The 24,064-nt window shown below is 37.0% G+C and overlaps 2 protein-coding genes across 2 annotated transcripts; one reads left to right on the top strand and one right to left on the bottom strand.

Annotated features, from left to right (window-relative positions):
- Positions 1 to 1,105: 1,105 nt before the first annotated feature.
- On the top strand, positions 1,106 to 13,458 carry nej (CREB binding protein nejire). Its single transcript, XM_077429969.1, has 18 exons — positions 1,106 to 1,304; positions 3,122 to 3,333; positions 3,492 to 3,684; positions 3,829 to 4,016; positions 4,094 to 4,535; positions 4,624 to 5,066; positions 5,143 to 5,284; positions 5,386 to 5,792; positions 5,912 to 6,030; positions 6,317 to 7,928; positions 8,015 to 8,172; positions 8,290 to 8,370; positions 8,492 to 9,428; positions 9,537 to 9,773; positions 9,885 to 10,997; positions 11,075 to 11,347; positions 11,440 to 11,604; positions 11,722 to 13,458. Exons 1-18 carry the CDS (start codon positions 1,223 to 1,225, stop codon positions 12,226 to 12,228), a joined length of 7,311 nt encoding a protein of 2,436 aa, XP_077286095.1. The 5' UTR covers positions 1,106 to 1,222; the 3' UTR covers positions 12,229 to 13,458.
- Oseg6 (intraflagellar transport protein Oseg6) lies at positions 13,393 to 20,900 on the bottom strand. The gene is made up of 17 exons (XM_077429340.1): positions 20,886 to 20,900; positions 20,597 to 20,754; positions 20,270 to 20,494; positions 19,950 to 20,160; positions 19,520 to 19,806; positions 18,328 to 18,587; positions 17,987 to 18,246; positions 17,795 to 17,917; positions 17,526 to 17,722; positions 17,166 to 17,366; positions 16,874 to 17,085; positions 16,706 to 16,793; positions 15,627 to 15,821; positions 14,320 to 15,542; positions 13,963 to 14,240; positions 13,603 to 13,679; positions 13,393 to 13,527 (listed from the first exon to the last, which is right to left on the bottom strand). The coding sequence occupies exons 1-17, from the start codon at positions 20,898 to 20,900 to the stop codon at positions 13,413 to 13,415; spliced, it is 4,125 nt and encodes a 1,374-aa protein (XP_077285466.1). The 3' UTR covers positions 13,393 to 13,412.
- Between the last annotated feature and the right edge of the window lie 3,164 nt (positions 20,901 to 24,064).

Genomic DNA, 24,064 nt, shown 5'->3' with positions numbered 1-24,064 from the left:
TTCAGATACTTTATTTTTCTTCTTTTAGTATTTTCTACTATTTCGTTTACTTTTTTTCTTCTTTTATATAACAAGAAAGAAGAAAAAAAGTAAACGTTTGAATGTTTTTGTTTTCATTTTGTCATTTTTTTAAGTCAAACTTCGTAGGTCTATCGGCTTTGCCACCTTCTCCATGTATTTAAATAAAAAAAAAATATATATAAGAAAAAAAAATACAACAAAATGAACAGTTTTTTCGGTCATGTTTTTAATGTTAGCACGCCGTCTTCTCAATCTATCGAATAGTATCAAAGTATTATTCTATCACTTGGGTTTTTCTTTATTAAATACCAGTGGTTTTACCCGGCATCGCTCGGTATTTGTAATACAAATCGCTCAAACATGGCCAATCTAATAGTAAACATTCATTTGTTTTTTTATTAAATATATTTGAATCGTAAAAAAATACATTTCGTCGTCTTGGAAATTTGATTTGATTTCGACGCTCTTACCCAAACCGTAAATAGTTACAAAGTCTCTTTCAAAATGATATATTAGAAGAAGATGCGAGCGTATTTTGGGGGCATAGGAATATCGTTCGACGTTCGAGTGCCTGCAAAAGAGAAACGATCAGTGAAAACAGTACGTTTTTAAGGGTTTTTATTATATAAACGAGGATGTGAGCGTGTCGGGTTCGAGTTGTGTCGGTTTCGTAAAAGTGTAAATATAATAGTCGAGTCGGCGATTCGAAAAGAGCGGCGCGGAGGTGACGCGGTGGCGGGGCGTGTGTGCGCAGGCGCGGTGGCGGGGCCGCTTCCGAGGCACGTGACCGAGCCGGCCAATGGCGGCGCCGCACACAACATTAGGCCTACATTTTCTGACAAGCGTAGTATTGGTTTTCATCAACAGCCGCCATCTTGTGCGGCCGCGGCGACACCGAGTTCTCGCGCTGCGGGCGCGCCAGCGGGGGCCACCGGCGCCACCGCCGCCGCCGCGCCCTCTCCGCCCCTCTCATGGCGACTCTCTAGCCGGCGCCCCCGTCTAGCGCGAGTCTTCGCCACAGTCTTCGCCGACACCCGCGCCCGCGCCCCGCGCCCCTCGCCCGCGCCGATCGCCGTTCGCCGTTCGCCGTCGCTGTCGCCGTCGCCGCCGCCGCCGCCGCCGCGCACTCGACGCTCCGGCCGCCGCCATCGCTGCCGCCGCCGCCGCCGCCGCCAACACCAGCAGCGCGGCCGCCGTCGACATGGCCGACCACTTGGTGGACGAGCCGCCCAGCAAGCGCGCCAAGCTGCGCGACCCCTTCCAGGGGCCCTCCGACTCGGCAGGTGCGTCCCCCCTCCCCCGACCCCCGCTCACCCCCCCGCCCCCCGCCTCCCCCCCGGCCCCCTCCCCCCCCCCGCCCCCGCCGCACTCTCCGTCGGCGGCTCGCGCGCCCCGCCCGCCTCCCCTCGCGCCCCCCGCTCCCCCTCCCGCACCAGAGAAATCGTGCCAATGTATGTTGTGTCGTTTTCGTTCGGCGCGCGTTGTTGTGTTTGTCCTGTGCTGTCCGTGGCGTTCGGCGCGTTGTTGTTTTGCGTGGCGCAGCCCCGACGCCTCCGCCCCGCTGCGGCCGACGCCCCCGTCCCCCGCCCCCCGTCCCCTTTCACTCATCTCGCTCTCGTTGTTGTCGTTCGCGTCGTCGTCGTCGTTCGCTCGCTCTACAGCCTCACGTCAAACTCGCGATTGCACATTCGACTTCACCACCGCTAGCTCGCTCGCCCCGACTTCTCTCTTCTTTTGTTTTTTTTAATTTATTTATTTCATCTCATTCAAACTTTTGTTTCTAATTGACATTTTGTTTTTATTTTTGTTTCGAATTATTGACATTTTGTTTTTATTTGAATTTATTATTTTCGTTTCGACGAAAGTTGGATGCGTTCAATGAATTTGACGTTTTTTTAAATGACACTAAAGTGCACGTATCGGGACTCGCTCATTCATAAACATTCCCATCGATTCTCTATGTCTATTTCTGTGTGAAGCGACCGATTTGTATCCGAGTTATTTTTTGACAGTTTCTGATTTTTTTTTATTTTTTTATATACATATATACATAATTTATAAACTCGATTTAAGCAAATCGAATACGACCGAATTTGTGCTATTGTTAAATTGCATTTAAAAGATTCGTAAATGTCAGTTCTGTGCGAGTTCCATTTTTTTAATTTTGAAAAATTTTTTTAAATCGTGTTTTATCAATTGTTTTCGATACGCGCGATATCCGATTCTTGTGACACATACTTTGATGCGTTGAAAATTCGATTCATACTATCGTGAATGGTGTTCATTCATAATGAATCGAATTGCTGTTGAAAATGTCGTAGAAATAAAAATGTTTATGTGTGTGAATTTCGATGATTAAAATTGTATAACTTTATAATATCGATAAATTTTGTCAAAAGTTCTACATGATATTGACCGATTTCTATTCGGTGTTTCGTTCCCGGTAGAAATTTCGGTAGCGAATTAACCGGCTCCGTATTTTATGGTTCTTTTCTGTTTCGACTGTCCCTAAATTTGAGTGCCGTTGCCGAAACGTTCGATTGAAAAGTTTTCGAAATTTCGCCTATGTTTTGCCCTTGGCATACGCCCACTTTTTAATGCTCGCTATTCACCGTTCAAAGTGACACTTTGTTTTGTTATAATTAAATGTCTGTCTTACACGCCGGTCGTGATCTAGTGTTTGTAAGGTATTTAGTGAAAGATTTAAAAATATTCGCGTTTAAAATCGAGTGCACATTTATAGTTTTAATATCGGCCTTACGCCGATTTTATTGCTCGCGATAAACGAAAATTTACTTTTCAATTGCATATGAATAATAAAGTAACGTATTGTGAATCGTTGAAAATGTCGAGATATGAATTATCTGAAGGCAATGAATAACGTAGTGAATTTAATAGTAATACTAAAAATAGTGACGGAACCGTGAGTTTTTGAATCGTGTGTTGCAAATTGATTTTTTGACATTTACATTTGCGTTCGCCAGCTTCCTTTTTTCATTTGCGATCGATAACTTTTTCTCTTCACATTTATAATTATTTTTTAGTTTAATTTTCAACAGAAATTTTATTACGTTTAACGACATTATTTTTTTTGTCATAGATGTATTCTCCAACTTAGACATGTATGATTTGGAAAAAGATCTGCCCGATGAGTTGATATCTAGCAATTCATGGGGAGACCAACCGGGCGGTGGTATGAGTAGTAAACCACCTGCCCAAGGTCCTGGGCCCGGGAATCAATCGCAAATCAATGGAGACGATTCCGCTGTACTACAACGCCAAATGCAAATCAATCATCATTTAATGCAACAGGTATATATCTCGCAACTCATTTTTATTGTCAGTATGTTTGGCAATAAATTAAATATTATTGAATGATTTTAACTTGAATTACTCTGCTACTTTTTTTTTAATAATATATCAGCGAAATTGTGTGGTGTGGAGTTATATATCGTTACATTTTGTTTTAGGGCAATAAAAGTCAATTGGGTGGTCATAATGCTATAACAATGGCTGCTTTAGGAAATAAAAGCCCGAATTTACAATCTCCTCCTAACGTTGCCGTTTCTAAAGATCAAATGGCTGGTATACATCAGTCTCTTTTATCAAATGCGAACCATCCAAATCAACATCATTCTCCGATGCCTATGAATTCGATGCAAGGTAATTATGGTAAAAAATATTTTTTTATTTTTTTTATTTTGGTTTTTGAAATAAATTCAATTATTTCACGTACAAAATTATCTCAAGTATTTTTATCGAAACAATTCAATTAATGTTTACATTATGTATTTATTTCTGTTTCAGGAATGAATGTGAATACTGTTGGTGGAGGAGCCGGAGGAATGATAATGACCAGCAGTAATATGGGAGGCGGTGTAATGGGTGTAGGAATGGGAGGAGGAGCTTTAGTTGTCAATAGTGTAAATAAACAACCGCTTACCGCTCCTCTCATGGGCTCTGTTCACCACCAACAGCATCATAATGTACCTCAGGTAAATTGACGATAAAAAATTTACATATATTATTTTCAAAATAACGTTTTCACCTAATTTCTTTTCAATTTTTAAAGGGAGCCATGCAGAATGGACCCATGCTTGCTGCCCGTGCTGCTGCAATGCAACAGCAACAGCAAAAACAGCAACAGCAGCAGCAGCAACAGCAGCAACAACAACAGCAGCAGCAGCAGCAGCAACAGCAGCAGCAGCAGCAGCAGCAGCAGCAGCAGCAGCAGCAACAACAACAACAACAGCAGCAGCAGCAACAGCAACAACAACAGCAGCAACAACAACAACAACAACAACAACAGCAGCAGCAGCAGCAGCAGCAGCAGCAGCAACAGAATAGTGGTCACCTCGGACCAGGTGTGGGGGTTGGTGTTGTAGTAGGAGCCGTACGTGCTGGCCCTCCTCATCATCTAGCTGGACAGCGTTTGTCTGGCCCCAACCATCCACTCACCCCATATCACCCGTCTTATACTCCTCCCCAAGGCGCTGCACCTACTCAAATGCCAGGTAAATTTTGAAATATTTAACGATTTAAAAATTATTTTGATAAAATTTGCGGAATAGTTAATAATTATTCTATTTTTGTTTTCTTCAGGAGTTACGCCGACCCAAAGAGGTGTTGGAGTTGGAAGTATGGTTGGAATTGGTGTTGGCGTAAATGTTGGTGGAGTTGCCAGATTTGGAACGCCTGGTGAGAGTGGTTCGGTTGGAGGCAATGCTGGTGGAATGGCTGGTCAGGCAGTTCCACCGGCGCCGTCACCACAACAACCCCAATCTGGAGCTCCTGCTAGCTCACAGCCAGGACCTCAGGCTGCGACGCAACAAACCGCCCCGACTGCTTCAACCCAACCCCCACCACCAGCTTCGATTGCTGATCCAGAAAAGAGAAAACTTATTCAACAACAGCTGGTGCTGTTGTTACATGCCCACAAGTGTCAGAGGCGAGAATCAAATATTAATAATGGCGAAGCCTGGCAATGCACGCTGCCGCACTGTAAAACAATGAAAGGTGTCCTTAACCACATGATCACCTGCCAAGTAAGTCTTCCATTGGATATTTGGGATAGTTGTTTTATTTTTCATTTGTGCAAATTACATTTTTTTTTATTTATAGGCTGGAAAAACTTGTCCAGTAGCACATTGCTCATCATCAAGGCAAATAATAAATCACTGGAAACATTGTACTAGGAATGATTGTCCCGTGTGCTTACCTTTGAAACAGGCTGATAGAAATCGTAATAATAATTTAAGCGGAGGTTAGTATTGATGTTGACAGTTGTCACATTGATGTAAATTTTTTTTTACTATTATGCAATATTGTCAAGTTGAATTTGTAATTAATTTAATGTCTTTTTAGTTACAGGCACGTTGTCAATAGCGAATTCTACACCAAATCCTTCACCGTCAGATATGAGACGTGCGTACGATGCTCTGGGAATCCAATGTCCTACTAGTGCCGGTGGACCTGGTAGTGGCTTAGGTACTGGTCCATCTCAATTGCCTACTGTCGTGGGCACAACTCCAGGTGTTGCAAACAATCCAATGGTGAGAGCGGCAGCTCCAGCTGGAGCGGCCGTTAGATGTCCTGGCCCTCGTCCTGTTGGGGTTGCTTTACCTCTTAATTCAGATTCTTTACAATTAGCATCGACAACGGTGCAAATATTTGGTATAAATCAACATCAACAGCATCCCAATAATCAGGCAAATCAACCGGGACAACAAAATATATCGAGTCTTAATCAAGACCTTCAAAATCAGCAAATGGTAAGTTATTGTTTATTTTTAATGTCATGTCCTTTTGTTTCATTATGCAGGCATTATTATTCTCTCTTGCTTAATTGTATCACAGAAAAAATTAAAATGTTGGTTAATTTTCATTTCAGCTTGGTACGAATAATATTCCTCTGGGTGGTGGACAAGTAACAGCTAATCCAGCATCTGGTAGTAAAGAATGGCATCAATCGATCACCGCTGATTTGAGGAATCATTTGGTGCACAAATTGTAAGTACAATAATTAATAAACACTTTTTTGCACTGTCCAATGATGCTATCAAATATAATACTTAGTGATCCTTCTAAGAAAAATAAAGCCTATTCTAAAATGTAGATTTTTTTTTGTATATAAAACATTACAGGGCAACTGAATTAGTTTTATAAAATTTATTGTTACTGAAAAATATATAATATTTTATAACAATAAAAAAAACTTTTTTATTGTTACTGAAAAATAATCGTTTTAATTAAAGACATAAATTAAAGTATGCGTTTTTGCTTTTACTCATTTTAGAGTCCAAGCAATATTCCCAACACCAGATCCTTCAGCGATGATGGATAAGAGAATGCATAATCTTGTTGCATATGCACGTAAAGTAGAGGGTGATATGTACGAAATGGCTGCAACACGATCTGAATACTATCACTTATTAGCAGAAAAAATATATAAAATTCAAAAAGAGTTGGAGGAAAAACGCCAGAGAAGAAAAGAGCAGCAAATGCAGCAAGCTCAAAGTAATGTTGGAGGTGTCAGTGGGGTTACAACAGCGATCCGGCCTCAGTTAGCAAGTGGACCTGCTGGACATCCGCGACCAGCGTTGACCCAACAAAATACTGTCATGCGTAGTCATTCTCCTGGAATGGGCTTAGCTCATCCTAATAGAATGCAATTTCAATCTAACCTTGTCGGTCCACCCGGACCCAGTCCAAATGCATTACCTCAAACGCCAAATTCTAATATGGTTGTTTCCAATCCTGGGTTATCTCCTTTCGGTCAACCAATGACATCGCCTGCTTCTAATATGCCAAATAATAATTCTGTTCCAAATCAATTCCCATCACTTAATTCTAATGGTCCAAATATAATCGGAGCTTCACCAAACCAACAGTATCCCGATCTTATGAAAGCACGTCTCGCTGCTGCGCAGCAAATTGTTTCTAATGGAACACCAAATAGTCAGGCGACGAGTCCTTATATGAATCAAAATCAATACAGTAATAATAGAATACCTTTACCTTCATGTACCACCCCCAATGCTCCAGATCAAGTGTCTATGACTTCGCAAATGAGTTCAGGACCGACATCTGTTGGTTCTCAAAGAGGCGCTTCTCCAGGTTTAACTGGCGTGGCTTCCAATGGACCAGTACCTCCTAGCACACCTTCAACTCCACTTATTCCGCCACCTATGCCTAGTCCCCTACCACCGTCATCTCAAGATCAAGTACCTAGTGTACCTGGCAAAGGCATGGCAGTTTCTAGATCATCATCTACATTATCGTCTCAAATGGCTGCACTCAATGCTGCAGCTGCAATGGACCAAGAAGACAGTCCTCGACCCCCTCAAAGTCATCCTGGTATATCTGGAGGAAAGATGGAGATGAAGCAAGAAGATGATATCAAAAAAGAAGATCCCGATGACTCTGGCAGTTATGGTGGGAAAGGTGTGCATAATGATATTAAAAAGGAAATCAAAACCGAACCTATGGATGGCAGTGAGCAAGAGATTAAAGAAGAACCTTCTATTAAAGAAGAGCCAGTTTCTCCTTCTTCTGATATTAAGCCGCCTATACCCGAACCTATTCAAAATCAAGCTGCTGACAAAGTTCGCATATGTGTATTTAAGCCAGAGGAATTGAAACAAGCTCTCATGCCAACGATATTAAAATTATATCATCAAGATCCAGAAGCATTGCCATTTAGACAGCCAGTTGATCCACAAGCTCTCGGTATTCCAGATTATTTTGATATAGTGAAAAAACCTATAGACCTGTCTACAGTAAAATTAAAATTAGAAAATGGAGAGTATTCAGATCCTTGGGAATACGTTGATGATGTTTGGCTCATGTTTGACAACGCCTGGTTATATAACCGAAAAACTTCAAGAGTGTATCGTTACTGTACAAAGGTTTGTATTTAGAATTTTTTTCTGAAGATGTAACTTTGTTGTGTAACTTTGTGACTTTGAAATGAGTGTTATTGTATAATTTTCAGTTATCTGAGGTATTTGAGCAAGAAATTGATCCAGTCATGCAAAGCTTGGGCTATTGCTGTGGGCGAAAATATACTTTTAATCCTCAAGTTTTATGTTGTTATGGAAAGCAACTTTGTACTATACCTCGTGATGCAAAATATTTCAATTACCAGAATAGGTAAATAATATTCAATTTTATTTTTGATAAAATTCAGTATTTACATTTTAACAATGTTACAAGTATAATATGTATTAAAATATGTGAAATTTGATTAAATAATTGTTTTTGTTTCAGGTACACATTTTGTCAAAAATGTTTTAATGATATAGCTGGTGACACAGTTACTCTCGGGGAAGATCCCATGCAAACACCCACGTAAGTATATTTAGAATTTAAAATCGTTCATATCGAAAGATAATAAAAGATATTTGTTGACATAGAGTAGTAATATTTAAAAAAAATGCTGAAAATTAAAAAAAAATTGTACATTTTCTAGACTTATCAAGAAAGATCAATTTAAAGAAATGAAAAATGATCATTTAGAGCTAGAACCGTATGTGATGTGTGGGGATTGTGGAAGAAAGCAGCATCAAATATGTGTCCTTCACTTACAACAAATTTGGCCCCAAGGTTTTGTTTGTAATAATTGTCTTAAAAAGAAAGTTGCCAAGAGAAAAGACAATAAATTCAATGCCAAACGCTTACCCACATCTAAGCTTGGAATTTACATTGAAACTAGAGTCAATAACTTCTTGAAAAAGAAAGAAGCCGGAGCTGGAGAAGTGAGCATTCGGGTAGTAGCTAGTTCGGACAAAATAGTTGAAGTGAAACCTGGCATGAGGAGTCGGTTTGTCGAAGGAGGAGAATTACCCGGAGAGTTTCCATATCGTGCAAAAGCTTTGTTTGCGTTTGAGGAAATCGATGGAGCAGATGTATGCTTTTTTGGTATGCATGTTCAAGAATATGGAAGCGAGTCTCCAATGCCCAACACTAGACGAGTGTATATAGCTTATTTAGATTCAGTGCACTTTTTCAAACCACGGCATTGCCGTACAGCTGTTTACCATGAAATATTATTAGGTTATTTGGATTATGCAAAGCAATTGGGATACACCATGGCGCATATATGGGCGTGTCCTCCTTCTGAAGGTGATGACTATATATTCCATTGTCATCCTGTAGAACAAAAAATTCCCAAACCCAAAAGGTTACAGGAATGGTACAAGAAAATGCTCGATAAAGGAATAATAGAAAGAATTATAGTTGATTATAAAGATATCCTTAAACAAGCAATGGAAGATAATATATCGTCTGCTGCTGATTTGCCATACTTTGAGGGCGATTTCTGGCCAAATGTATTAGAAGAGTCCATAAAAGAATTAGATCAAGAAGAGGAAGAGAAAAGAAAGCAAGCCGAAGCTGCCGAGGCTGCAGTTAGTATATTTATTGATTTTTATAGAACAACTTAAATTTTAGTGGTGTGAACAATTTTTCTTTGTTTAAATGAAGCAAAATATTTACATTTCATTATTTCATTTTAGCAGATAACTCAATTATCCGAAGACAGTGAACAAGGTCCCGATGGAAAAAAGAAAGGACAAAAGAAAGCAAAAAAATCAAATAAGTCTAAAGCAGCCCAACGTAAAAATAGTAAAAAACATAGCGACCAACAGACTGGTAATGATCTCAGTGCTAAAATATTTGCAACCATGGAAAAGCACAAAGAAGTATTTTTTGTAATTAGGTTGCACTCAGTTCAGTCTGCCGCAAGTTTAGCTGTGAGTAATAAAATAATTATACAATTTTTTTTGTGATTAATAATATGAATATTTTTGAGGTTCTACATATTTCACCATTCTTAAACAACGCATTTTTTAAAATAATTTTAGCCTATTCAAGATCCAGATCCACTAATCAATTGCGATCTGATGGATGGACGAGATGCATTTTTGACGATGGCTCGTGAGCGACATTACGAATTTTCATCAATGAGACGAGCTCAGTTTTCAACATTGTGCATGTTATGGGAATTGCATAACCAAGGTCAAGACAAATTTGTATACACTTGCAATAATTGCAAAGGTCATGTGGAGACTCGATATCATTGCACCGTATGTGACGATTTCGATCTTTGCATCGTGTGCTACGATAAAGACGGCCATCCTCATAAGATGGAGAAGTTGGGTCTCGACTTGGACGACGGCTCATCGCCTGGAGACACCAAACAAGCCAATCCACAAGAAGCAAGAAAGCTTTCCATACAGAGATGCATCCAATCTTTGGTGCACGCTTGTCAATGTAGAGATGCAAATTGCCGATTGCCATCTTGCCAAAAGATGAAACGTGTGGTCAATCATACCAGAATTTGCAAACGTAAAACCAACGGTGGTTGTTCTATTTGTAAACAGTTAATAGCCTTATGTTGTTATCATGCTAAACATTGTCAAGAGACTAAATGTCTTGTGCCTTTCTGTAGTAATATAAAACATAAATTGAAACAACAACAATTAGAACAGAGATTACAGCAGGCTCAATTGCTACGGAGACGTATGGCTGTTATGACCACACGCGGGACGTTAGGCATGGGTGGTACAGGAAGCAGTCCTCCACCGTCTGCAGCACCTCCAGCGCTTGCGTCTCCACCTCTATCTGGAGCGAAACCTGCTCCCGCAACTCACACACCTCCACCTAACGTGCTTCAAGTAGTCAAACAAGTGCAAGAAGAAGCAGCTCGTCAACAAGCTCCGCACTTTGGCAAGGCTGCCCAACAAATGCCACCACCACAACCCCATACGCAGCAAAGACACCCGCTACATTCGATGGATCAATGGGGAGCGCAGCGATATCCTGGAAAACCCCAACAAGCTTTGAGGACATCACATCCAATGGCTCAGTCACTCAATCATCCACAGCTGTTACAGATGCATCCTCACTCACAGCATCCGCAACATCCTTCTCATTCTCAACAGCAAATACTTTTGGGTCAGCCGAACAACCAACAGGTAGGTCCATTGCATACAATTTTAAAAATGTTTGTTATGTTTGATTTAAATTAATTTTTTGTTATTTTTGCGATCAGATGATGGGCATGGTTACGCAACAGCAACCGCAACCTATGGGTCAGGTGAATAACATGGGGGGAATGGTCGGTGGTTCAGTTCGTCCGCCTGTGGCAGTCGTAGAACCGTCGAGAGTAGTACCTGGCGGTGCTGCTACCCAAAATCACCACAAAGCACTCCAACAGCTTATGGTCACTCTTCGTTCTCCAACGACGCCCGATCAACAAGCTCAAATATTATCGATTCTTAAATCTCATCCGCCCCTCATGGCCGCATTCATCAAGCAACGACAGGTTTGTATTTGTATATTTAGATCACGTTTTTTAATTTTCATCATGTTTTCAGTTCGTATCATTGTTTTCATTTTTACTATTTGTGGGTTTAGAGTGCTCAACAAAACCAACAACAAGCTGCAGGAGGAGCACATATGATAGGTGGTGTTAATACAGCAGGTGGTCCACCACCTACAGGTCTATCACAAGTTCCGTTGCCGCCGCAACAGCAACAACTGCAACAACGTCTACAAATGCTCGGCCAACAGCAGCAGCAGGTAGCACATTCAATTTTGAAAAACATTTATCAAATTGACTCGTCGTTGTTTACATCGACTTTCAAAACATCTCACAGTTGGAATCAATGTAGTAATAGTGTATTGCGTTCTTTTTAGGTTGGTGGAGTGTCCGGAGTTGCTGGAATGGCACAGTTGAACAATGTCGGTAATATGAACCCGCAGCAACATCATTGGTCTTTTAAGCAACACCAAATAATGAATAATATGCAGAGAAATCAACAAGTGCAACAGCAGCAACAGCAAGTGCAACAGCAACAACAACAACAACAACAACAACAACAACAGCAGTTGCAGCAACAACAGCAGCAACAGCAGCAGCAGCAGCAGCAACAACAACAGCAACAACAAGGATTTTCAGCTCCGCAATATGGTGGCCGAGGTGTAGGTGTAGGTGTTGGTGGAAATGCTCGTTATTTTACTCCAGGCATGCCGATGCTGCAGAGATCCCCGCCCCAAGCGCCTTCCCCCCGTCCGCAGTCGACATCTTCTGAAATGATGCTGCTGCATCAGTCGCCGGCGCCTCCCACATTGCAACCGCCCGATGATCAGTTAACACCAATGACCCCACAGGACCAGCTCACTAAATTCGTGGAGCAATTGTAGTGTAAATAGCATGTATATACTATACATATATAGATATATTTCTTTCATTGTAAATATATGTGAATTGTATTATGTAGGCTTTATTGACGACTCGTTAGGGAAATGTGACGGACCGTCAGCTCACGGCTGTGTTATATTGACACTGATTGATCGGAGTGCAGCAACCGATCATATTGTGTTGTTTTAAAATTTTATATATGTATATTTGTAAAACTTTATGTACACAGTATGTGTGTAGTTTTTAATCTTTTAGTTTTTTATAATAGTTTTCTTTTATATTTTGTACATAGGAAAGGTAATTTTACATATTTGATCATGAAATTGTTTGATATAAAAATATTTATCTACAGTGTGATTGTCTAATTTGAGTGAAGTGCTCCATGGAATGTTTTAGACCAATTTGCTATCGGTAGCTATATGATTGTTATTTTACCAAATAAAATGTTTGGTGTTACGTAATTATAAGTGAATTTTATTGTTTTTATTTAACTCAGTGGCGCAAGTGACAAAAAGCATTTAAATAAATTATAAATTCAATGCGTATATATGTTGTGTATATGCATAGTCTATGTATGAAAAGTAAAATAAGGACATTGACGAAAATCAAGTGAAGGTTCGGGAGGTGACACTCGATAGTGTCACCCGGGAAGCTGTAATGCATAATCACTCGTAAGGTACAGTAATCAGATCGCACAATTTAACTGCAACATTATTTTTCATCATATTTATTTACATAGGTAATAATGAAGTATTACATTCCAAAATATATTTTTTTGGATATGCGACGTTAAGTATTGCGATCTGGTGTGACTTGTATTACCTTATTAATTGTTTTTAGATTTGCACTAACCATATTTATTAAATTAATCGATAAGGTAAATGAAATATTTAGCATAAGTGTAATTGGTAAAGCGCTCAATGTACAAATGTAAATATAAAAGGTACATCCTGTCCGCTTGTGCATAGATTAAGTTGTTCCTAGCATAGTTATATTATGATACTTATGCTGTTTATTGTAATTAAATCATTTTATAATATACAAAATCGTATTTCATTTCACCTCATTCACACAAATCTCACATTCACTCATGCTGCCATCATTTCTATTTAAAACAACACAAACTTTTCAAATTGTTTATTTATTATATTTTTTTTTATTTCTTTAAATATGTGCATTTTATACTTTATTCTGTATCATTATTGTCTTCTAAATACATTTGAATGTTTTCAATCTTTATTAACTGCTTAGCATCAACTTGTTCCCAACACATAGGACATTGTATACCTTCTTCTGCCAATCTGAAAAGTATAAATCAAATTTATAAAAGCAAGTGTAGTCTGTAAAGATTTGCAGTTTAAGTTTGATAAATTTACACAACAAAGTCTTTTCTTATTGCAGGAAAATTGCAGTTAGGGCAAATTGTGAAGTCAGATTTGATGATGTGACATCCCTGAAAATATAATCTTGATGAAGCAATATATATGTATATATGTATATATATATATATATATATATATATATATATATATATATATATATATATATATATATATATATATATATATATATATATATACATATATATATATATATATATATATATATATATATATATATATATATATATATATATATATATATATATATATATATATATATATATATATATATATATATATATATATATATATATATATATCGATTTTATTATTAGAGTTATTTTATATACATACCGTCGCAATACAAAACGGTAATGACATTTTACACTGATTACAAATCAAATTAGTTTCTGGGGTGTCGTTGTCGCAGTAGGGACATGGAGTCAATTTGCCCTGATTTTCGGTATCTTTTGGAGGATGTCTCACGACAGATTCAATTTTTTTCGTATATTTGGTGTCAATTTGAGATCTATATTCAGGTTTCATTAGAGTTCTGGCATAAAAGTGGGCAGATTTCTTCAAACCAGCTCTCTGACACTCGATCACAACAGAGGTGAGGATTGAAACAATATCTGTTGCAAAAACCATTTCAGAATTCAATCAAATCATACGTAAACATTTACAAGGACACAAGAAACTGGAAATACTCACGAGACGGAAATAGTGATATATTTTCGGCAACCCTGACGAGCATGTTAGCGCATTTAAGATGATCCCCTCTTTTAAGATGTAGTCTCACGAGGATGTAAGAATGCAGAAGAGCTAAGCTAGCTTTCATTTCGGCAGGTATCGTAAGATTGTTACCTTTCAACTCTTGGTACATAGTGAACAACATGTCGTGAGCTACTCTATAATTGCCATTCACTTGCTCTTGGTTCGCAATTATGAGCGCAGTTTTTGCAGCCTCCTGAAACTGTTTCCGGGCCATGTACAAACGGAACAGATACTTTGGATCCTTCGGCAAGCCGTCCGTGTCACCGAGTAAAAATTCTATTAGAGATTTGGCCAGTTTTTCATTATTTGATGATGCGATTGTGTCTATTGCTAGAGACAGGGCTTCGCCGTCATTAGAATTATTTGCAGCGGCTTTTAACAAGTAAGTCATGGCTTTTGCATAATCTCTAGAATGAAAATAGAATTTGCCAGCCAACAGGTAATTCTTTTCGTTTTCAAAGTGCAATGCGAGACTCTTGAAATCCTCCAACCTCGCATCTGCATTTTGTATCAAGATTTCACCGAATAGCTGAAGTTTGCCGTGTTGTCTGGCGAGTTGAAATGCTTCTTCATAGCACAATGACATTATGAGAAATTTTATTGCCGATGTGTAATCATTCAATTTTTGGAAAAACGACGCCACCAATTTGGCGCCGTGAATTGATTTCGTCTCTTGTACAAGTTGAACGGCTTCGTCGGGATTATTTAAATGCTGCAAGTTCAGCCTGATTGCAGAATCAAAGTCTTTTGCTATTTTATAAGACTTCAACGCGTCGGCGTATCTACCGTCGGACTCTTTTGCTTTAGCATATTGTAAATGAATGTAAGGTAAAGTAATTTTTGGAAGCAATTGTTCGACTTTAATCCACGATTTCAATTTTATATACAACAATGCAGCTTTATCAATGACGTTAGCCTGTTCATAGAGACTTGCGGCTTGTCCGTATTGCTTAGAATTTTCCAAAAGTTCAGCACATTCTATTATAAGACCAATATTATCAGCCAATTTCGTTAAAATAGTCAGTCCCCTATTGAAATCGCCACACTTGATGGAAGTACGAGCCAATCCGGCGAAACACTTCTTATTGTGCTCAATTTGATTTTCATCATTTTCTACTAATGCCTTTTCATAATTGCTTAAAGCCTCATAGCTATCACCCCTGAAATATTGTAACATTACCAATGAAAGTCGAAATTTTTCTCTTAATCTAAAAAAATTAGGTTGCAAAGAATATAAAAATTACACAAATTCGAGATGTTGTGCATGATTGCGCTGAATTGAAGGTAGACGCTCCGGAGCAACAGATTTTGCAAGTTCTATTGCTTGAGGCCATTGATGTAATACCAAACGTAAGGCAAGTTCTTCTTCACCTGCACCACCACCAGCCGTCCAAGTTGCAGCAGCTTCTGCCCGCCCCAAGCAAACACATGCTCTTGAACTAAAACATACACATTTTAGTATACTGTAGGAATCTAGCACGACTTGTGCTATTACGAATCAAAACCAGTGATCTCATCATCGATCCTGTACAAACATGCATAACTCAAGGGCAACGTTCCCTACGACCATTCCAGAAGAAAGAGTTCATCGCTTGATCGTAAAACGAACGAAACCCAACAGTGATGTCATCAGGCAACCGCGACACATGTCCTGAAAAGTCGTTTACGCGTGGCACATGACCCCATTCTCAAATGAACGACGTCCTGGCGCTGACCCCATAGCTATAAACCACACGTGTACCGAAGACACGTGCCTCGAAAACAGGTCAACACGTGTCCCTAACACACGTGTCCTGGAAACGAAGACAAAGCATCTGCACGCGGCACGCTTCAAGCCAGAACGTATATAAAGCGATGCACCAGCTCCCAACACCAGAGTGAACCTCTGGAGTTCAACCAGCTCACTTCTCCGAAGCTCAACCTCTTCGTACATACAATAACCATTGTAACAATTAAACAACAATAAACGATCCTCTTTCAAACTCAACTGAGTTTCCATAGGCCGGGAAACGGTCGAAACCTTTAAAGGTCTGTTCATACCTATTCAGCACGACCCGTATCCTGCAGGTGTCATGCAAGTGCGGATAATATTCTTTGGTACATTCTATATGGACGCGCATGAATGCGTAAATGCGCATGCGCGAATCGAGTATGAATACGTCCATATAATGTACCAAAGAATACTATCCGCACTTGCATGACACCTGCAGGATAAGGGTCGTGCTGAATAGGTATGAACAGACCTTAACCCGTCCTATAATACCAATAAAAATCATTGCTACCAGTAGCACTCAGTATTAGGAGTTGATTTGAAAAACATTACCATAAAATAGAAATATTTTCAATATCCACCATGTCTTCTAAAGTCCAAACCATAGCAACATCATTCAAATGTGTGTAAACTCGTATAGCTAAAAACATAGAATAGCGTTAAAATAGTAGATTCAAAGGACATTTTGAATATACATATTTCAACATAACATGTATGTACCAAATGAAATATCTAAATTTGTAATAGCCGCTTTTCCAAGTTGAATCCAACAATCTTCCTTATCTACGATACCACACAATTCGTACGCCTCGTTATATCGTCTCAAATTAATCAACTTTTGAAGGTGAGTCATCTCGTTTGCAGATTTTTTAAGAGGATCGACATCTAAAAGGCCGTACGTTATATGCGTGGACAGTGTGATTTTGTTCAATCTAAAAATAATGATAGCATCTTTTGATTTCTCACTTCAAAACCGTTTTGACGAAAGATATTTATAAAACAATCTTTGCACCTGCCACCGTGCATGTGTAAATATAAGTCACCGCTGCAAAACACTAAGGGAATCTGGTCTTTCTGTAACGCAGTTTTTCCCAAAAACTCTACATAGTTTCCATTCACCGACTGATTTACATAATAATAGGTTAAGATTATATCATCATTCCACACTATAAATATGTTCCTATCTGCTAGGCACGTATCCCACAATGCACCTCTGAAATATGGACAGCCATTATATTATTATATCAGTTCAAATAAAATGAAATATATTAATAAAATTACACAACTGTGCAGATATCATTTTAATAAACAATAAATTGAGACCTATGTAGTATGAACATTGTACATGAACATATGGGTGATAAATACTAACTTATAATTCGAAGGAAAGTCTGGTATTTCCGTCATACTATCACTTATTGGATTGTAAATGTAGCCGTTATTCTTCACATCTGCAATGATGATTCGTGTAGCAGGTGGGTCGCAATAAATTGACTTGAAACCAACAGAATGACGAAATCTTATGATTATTTTCCATTCTTCCAAAGCGAAATATTGCAAATGACCGAGCTAAAATATATGCGACAAATAAATACAATTGTAACACTTCAACTAAAAAAGTGAATATGTCACATTACTTACATCAGTTACAAATACCAGAAAGTCATTACTCAAAGCGTGAGATGTAACGGTGGCGTCATGAAGCGCCACTTCAGGAAATAGACAACTTTCTTTATCCTCATGATTGACTTCGGGTTGATCGAGCTGATCGAATAAACAATTAGAATGTAGGTAAAATGATTAAATAATTAAAACAAAATCATACATACATACCATGTGCAACATGAGTTTTCCCTCAAATAGGACAGCAGCATATTCAGTACCAATTTTAATACTAGTAACAGCTCCGGGATACTGACGGCGACCGAAAGATAAAGAAGTTTTGGTTGATGGATTTGAATTGGAGGTTTGATACACGGTAGTGTCGTAAAACCAAGCTGTGTCATTGCTAATGTAACAAACATGGTAAGGTCCAACGGCGATTATCAATGGCTCAATGGGAAATTTTATTTGCATCAACTCAACAGGATTTCCTATTAAAAAGGCGATTTAGTTTGTAAGTAAACATATTTAATAATCAACAAAATATTGAATTATTTGATAATAAATAATACCTTTAGATTCAGATATTACATTTTCATCGATTGGTACACATTGATAGAGTGTGCCTTCGGTTAGGTTACTCAATAAAAATGCACGTGTGTTGTGAGCACAGCACAATGGTGCTAGTTTCATTAAATAAACCGATAAACTAGATTTACCAGATATGCTCAAAAGTTGTCCATCGTTACTCCAACAACATTTTTCAGCGCCGCTTTGGGGATAAAATGAACTACTGCTGTCCGATGAGTCCCATATTGAACGAATTTTTATCCTAAAGACGTATTTAACAACATAAAAATTGATTTTTATCAATATTATTATACACTAGTGTCGTACCCGATGAAATATCATCGCATGGGTGTTGGCATATTAATTTATAAAATAAAAATAAATTAAAAGAAATGTTTCGGTCCTATGTTTGATCCGCACGCGGTCGAATTGTTTTCAAATACCTTTTTAATATATTTAATTTGAAAAAAAAAATGGTAAAAACTATCTACCTACCTACATATAAACAATATAAAACACCAATAGAAAAATTAATTAATTAAATAAATTTTCAATATATGGCACTAAATGCTCAGAGATTTAGCACCGTCTATCAGTCTAGAGAAAACATTGGTAGCAAACAGTATATATACAAGTCTTTTGTTATTATATTCGTACATTTGTTGGCATTGTTTTAGCTGTGACATACATATGTATGTCAAATCGAAAAGACTATTATAGTATGGCGAGCGTTATCTCAAATACACACACAGACAGATAGAATAGCGATATTCAGTGGCGTAACTAGGAAAATTGGGCCTGCATGCAAATGTTAGAAAAAGGCCCCCTTTAATATTTTTGTTATTAACATTAAATTGGTACTTGGACTCACATGATTTAAATGTTCTTTTTTCTCGCCTTCAAAGTCGCAAAGTATGCAATTACATATTTCAAAGATAATTTATTTTAACATAATTTTTATATATAATTGCAAACAATTAATTATTATTACTCTAGCATTACAGAAAACTATTGAATGTCGTGTCGTGAAAACTATTGAATGTGTTGCGTATCAAATTTGGAGCATCAAATTTTAAATAGTGTTTCCTATTAGTCATATGAATAGTTTTAAAAAGGCTTTCCAAAATTTTATTTAAAAAATGTCTAGTATTTTTTTTTATATATGATGATATAATGAACGGAACACAAACTTACATGCTATCGCCACAAGTTGCAACTTCTCCTAGTATTTGAGAAAGTGCTAAATCTAGCATTGAATCTTTGTGATTTTTTATTTGAAATAGTTCTTGTCCTACTTCTTTAATATGTGTAGATATAGCAATCAATATTCCTGCTGTAAAGCCAATTAGAATATACCCATCACCATACCATTTGTATGCAACGATTGATCCATACTTTTGTTGGAATGCTAATTCTATAGGGTTTTCTGGATCAAGTAAATTGTACAAGTACAATGTTCTTTTGCCCACGACAAGACTTATCTGTGAAGAAAGTAAAAAACAATAATTATACAAAATAAAATGTATTCAGCAACCATTGTAGCTCTAATTAATGTAGATCAAATGTGAATTAGTATCACAAATTGGCTAAAAGTAATTGTATCATAAAAAAAATTTATACAGACTGTATTCTCTCCTGCAACTCTTTCATCAGTTTTCATTTCTGAAAATTGCAGATCATTTGGTTGATCTCTCAATGAAACAATTCTGAGTGTGTCTCCATCAGAGTTACTTATGGAAAGTGTTTTGTCCTCGGCTACAAGAGCAAGTATGTTGTCGCTATTCCAAGCCCCACATATAATTTTTTTAGTATGCTTTCCAATAACAGGAATCCTTCTATGAGAAGTGTAATATTTTATTCCACATGTTTTGAATAATATATTTTAGCAGGAGCAATATAAGAAAATCTTTTGTAATGAGAAAATGAAAACAATAGATGACTAACTTTGATGACTGGTGATTGTAAAATATAACATTTCCTCGTTGTGTGCCGATGGCTAAAATAGGTTCTTGTTTTGCCCAAGTGATGCATGTGGGAGATTCTCGTAGTCCGGTGTCGATAGTTAATTTCTTTTGCGTATGACATTCCCATATTGAAACTGAGGCATTAACTGGAGTAATTGCTGCGAGGAAGTCACCCTCAGCATCCCAATCCATCCCACAGCAAAGTCTGATTTGATTATAAAATATTCAATAAATAGAAATGCTAACTTGTATATTTAATTAAGAATATTTTTAATTGTAAAAATTAAAAAAGCAAGTATTAAGATACCCGGGCAATTTAATTTTCTCTTGTATTTGTCCATATCGATTGAAAATACTAATAGTTGAATCAATTCCAGTTGTTGCCAATAATGTACCAGAACTACCCGTTTGCCAAACCATGAATACATCTCCTATTCCATGTGGTTGTTCCACATAATATATCAACTATAAATGAATTAAATAGTGTTTGATATGTGTCAGATAAATAAGTAGGTATTAAATGTATTTATATGAATTATTTCGTGATTAGTTATGTAGAAATCATATGATAAATAATATAATGAAGTAAAAGATACCTTAGGATTGTCCATGTTGACTCAAATATTTGTATGTAGTAACTATAGCAACAGATGACATTGCATGCATGTTTACCACACATGAATTTTACAACGAATTTTAGTCACTCTGGCCGTTGGTTACTGGATATATATTTAGTTATTGGCCACTTGAACTAAAAAAATACATTATAGCTAATTTAATGGCAACATATTCGTAAATTTTTCTTAGTTTTAAAATTTAAGAAACCAATGACTGTATGTACATTGGCTAATGATTGCAACGTTTTCCCGTTTTGAAATGTATATAATATTTAGTTGCTGGATAACAAATAATTGGATGCGGTGCAAACGATCGAAAAGCGCCAGAGAGACTGAACGACAGATTAACGATACGTGTACCTTATGCGTGCGCACTGCTCGCACTTACACTAAGCCAAATCTACCCGAAGTCCCGACATACCTACCCTGTATACGTTCTGTGCTTCTGATACTATAGTTCCGAATTTTTCCTTATTAAATTATCAAAAACTCGCCAGAAAGATCCAACTCAATTTTAATAATTACCATTTTAATAATTGCATCTGTGCACGTCGAAAGGTTACTCGTCATCTGATGTGCAATTTTTCATTCGTGAAGTCGAGAATTGCGTTTAAAGCAGTCATCCAGTTAATCTGTGGTTCAATCTGTCTGCCGCTTTTCGATCGTTTGCACCAAACCCCAAATAATTAATTAAAAAAGTATATTAGTCTATTTTACTAGTCTATGACCACTAGTCTATTATGTAACCATCAGAATAGACTTGTCGTTAGCATATGCTTTGAACCGAGTGGTCAAGGGTTCAAGTCCTACTGGTTTCTGCTGGCCAGACCTTGGATTTGTAATTCCAGGTCGATCGTTTTCTATCAGAGTTTGCTAATGTATATGATTTTCATTGAAACGGTTCCAAAAAATTGGCAACCTTACCGATTTTCTTGCAAAAAACCTCGAGTTTTCAGCAATCTCGAATTTCGCTGAATTTTATAAAATGCTGCAAACTTACAAATTTGACCATAAATGTCTCTGTCGATATTTATTTATTGAAAAATCAACAGACAACAGATGTTGAAATGCATAAAAATAAAGAATAAATGTAACAAAATAAAATATCATCTGAGCCCAATTATAGATTTTTACAAATTAAATAAAATGGTACATACAGACAAACAAATGAAAAAGAAAAGAATAAAAACTATATATATTGTGAATATTGATATACATATGTACATATTTAGGTTCTTTGTATAATATAATACTAATAATATTTGTATCAAATGTACAATGTTTCTGGCCAGGAAGGCGCATTGGGTTTACCTGGTAGGCCTTTCTGGTATAAATTAAAGATAAAATAATATAAAAAATATAAATTAGAGAAATGCTGTTATGTTTACAAATTCTACAATTATGAATATTCAATGTTCGGAAACATTGCGATATAGTGAAATGAGTATTTGGAAATTATTAAGTAATATTTAACCAAAAGAAATATTTTCTAGAAGATATCATGTACTATGTACATACATATGTATAGTGCAATCTTGATCAGTTTTCAGATTAGATACTGGTCAGATTTCGATACAGAATTGTTGAGCTCTTAAGTATCGCCATATGGTCTGTATTTATAGGTACCAGTAAAATGAATATAATTTGAATTGAATAATAGGTAGACTTACCATTATATATTTTTTTAAAACCGGGACAATTTTGAGAGTTTGCTCAAAATACAATTTCACACCTGATTAATTCATTGTTTAACAAAGTAAAAGATTCCACTACACCAAAACTGTTTTCTCATAGATCAAAGTGTGAAATACATTGTACATAAAATTTGTCACCCTATTTCTCAAGATTTGCTTTTAATTTTCTACGTTCTCTGATAATATCAATGCACTCGCTTGTGTACTATCCATAATCAAGATATATTTTTTAAACAAATTGAGTTGCCCTCGCAGAAACCACAAATAAATTTCACCACAATAATTATCAAAGACCTGTTTTATCGTCACTGGATAGTGTTCTTATGAAAAAAAAAATATGATTTCAGTCCCTCAAAGATTTCAAGTTTTCTGTCAATAGCTTGAAATCATTTTCCGAGGCGGCCCTTTTTGTACTGCGTGTATATTCCGCACTTTTTTAATTTTTATCAAATAGCAGAATAAATAACAAACATATCAGTTATTGAGAGATGAATCAAGTTAAGTTGACTCAACTGTGGATCTTGGCATGCTGTTTAGGAGTGACTTAAAATTTTCGACTCGTACTATATATTTCAACTTATACTCATACTGCTGTTAGGTTATTATTGTTAGGACTTTGTTAGACTTCCAAATTTTATTGGGTTGCTTTATTGTTCTCTTATTCGGAGTATTTTAGAGGTTGGGTCTATCATATGGAGTCCTAGTGAAATTAAATTCTCTTTCTTGATTGAAAGAGTACAAAATAAGTATTTTTGATACCTACATATACATGAAAAAGAATTTGTATTACCCTTATTTATTTCCCACAGCTTTTCTATAAACAAGGTATCTTAGGCTTTGACTCACTATCTTCGAGAAGGATTCTTGTAATTTCCAAATACTTCTTTGGAGAGTTATTAAAGGTAAGTACGGATAACCCTTCGATTTTACCAGAGCTTGAAATTTGAACGTGGTAAAGCTTTGTGTCATTGTCGATTTTTTCAACCTCCATACTTACATATGTACATACATATTGCCGCGAGAAAGTCTGCTTTTTGCAACTCGTCTCTTATAGAGGCCGTCCGGTTCCTTAGATGTGTTAGGAGAACATTTAGACTTGTTTGATTATCGTGTTGATGAATTAGTTAATTTCATGAGATTCAACACGAGTCTATTTGAATGTGATGAATAATTGATAATTTTTTTGTAATTTTGCTGTTACGCATTGGGGTATTAATTTGTTATTTTTATTAATTTGTTATTTTTATAGCGTTTTTATTATAATAATAAATAAAATATCAATAAATATGAATATAAACTGGCTGGGACGCCGGGACTATGTATACCTTGAAACTAGGACAGTACCGGTCAAACTGAGCTTAATAATGAGTCCAATTTATAAATTTTGTGATGTCAAGATTTATATGTAAAGAATTCAAGATTTCTTGGGATTACAACAGATGGTCATTTCTGTTTTAATTTAAA

This window comes from Arctopsyche grandis, chromosome 4, assembly GCF_051622035.1.
Source record: "Arctopsyche grandis isolate Sample6627 chromosome 4, ASM5162203v2, whole genome shotgun sequence".
In the NCBI taxonomy this organism is placed as follows: Eukaryota; Metazoa; Arthropoda; class Insecta; order Trichoptera; family Hydropsychidae; genus Arctopsyche; species Arctopsyche grandis.
The sequence above is the reverse complement of the archived record's forward strand: the minus strand, read 5'-3'. Positions and strand labels throughout refer to the sequence as shown.

Excerpts from the sequence above, each read along its gene's own strand:
- nej (XM_077429969.1), top strand. The coding sequence starts at position 1,223 with ATGGCCGACCACTTGGTGGACGAGCCGCCCAGCAAGCGCGCCAAGCTG. Across the intron at positions 3,685-3,828 it reads GCCTATGAATTCGATGCAAG|GAATGAATGTGAATACTGTT; the intron begins GTAATTATGGTA and ends TTTCTGTTTCAG. Across the intron at positions 5,285-5,385 it reads TAATAATAATTTAAGCGGAG|TTACAGGCACGTTGTCAATA; the intron begins GTTAGTATTGAT and ends ATGTCTTTTTAG.
- Oseg6 (XM_077429340.1), bottom strand. Across the intron at positions 20,161-20,269 it reads TACAATCACCAGTCATCAAA|AAGGATTCCTGTTATTGGAA; the intron begins GTTAGTCATCTA and ends CACTTCTCATAG. Across the intron at positions 19,807-19,949 it reads GAGTTGCAGGAGAGAATACA|ATAAGTCTTGTCGTGGGCAA; the intron begins GTCTGTATAAAT and ends CTTTCTTCACAG.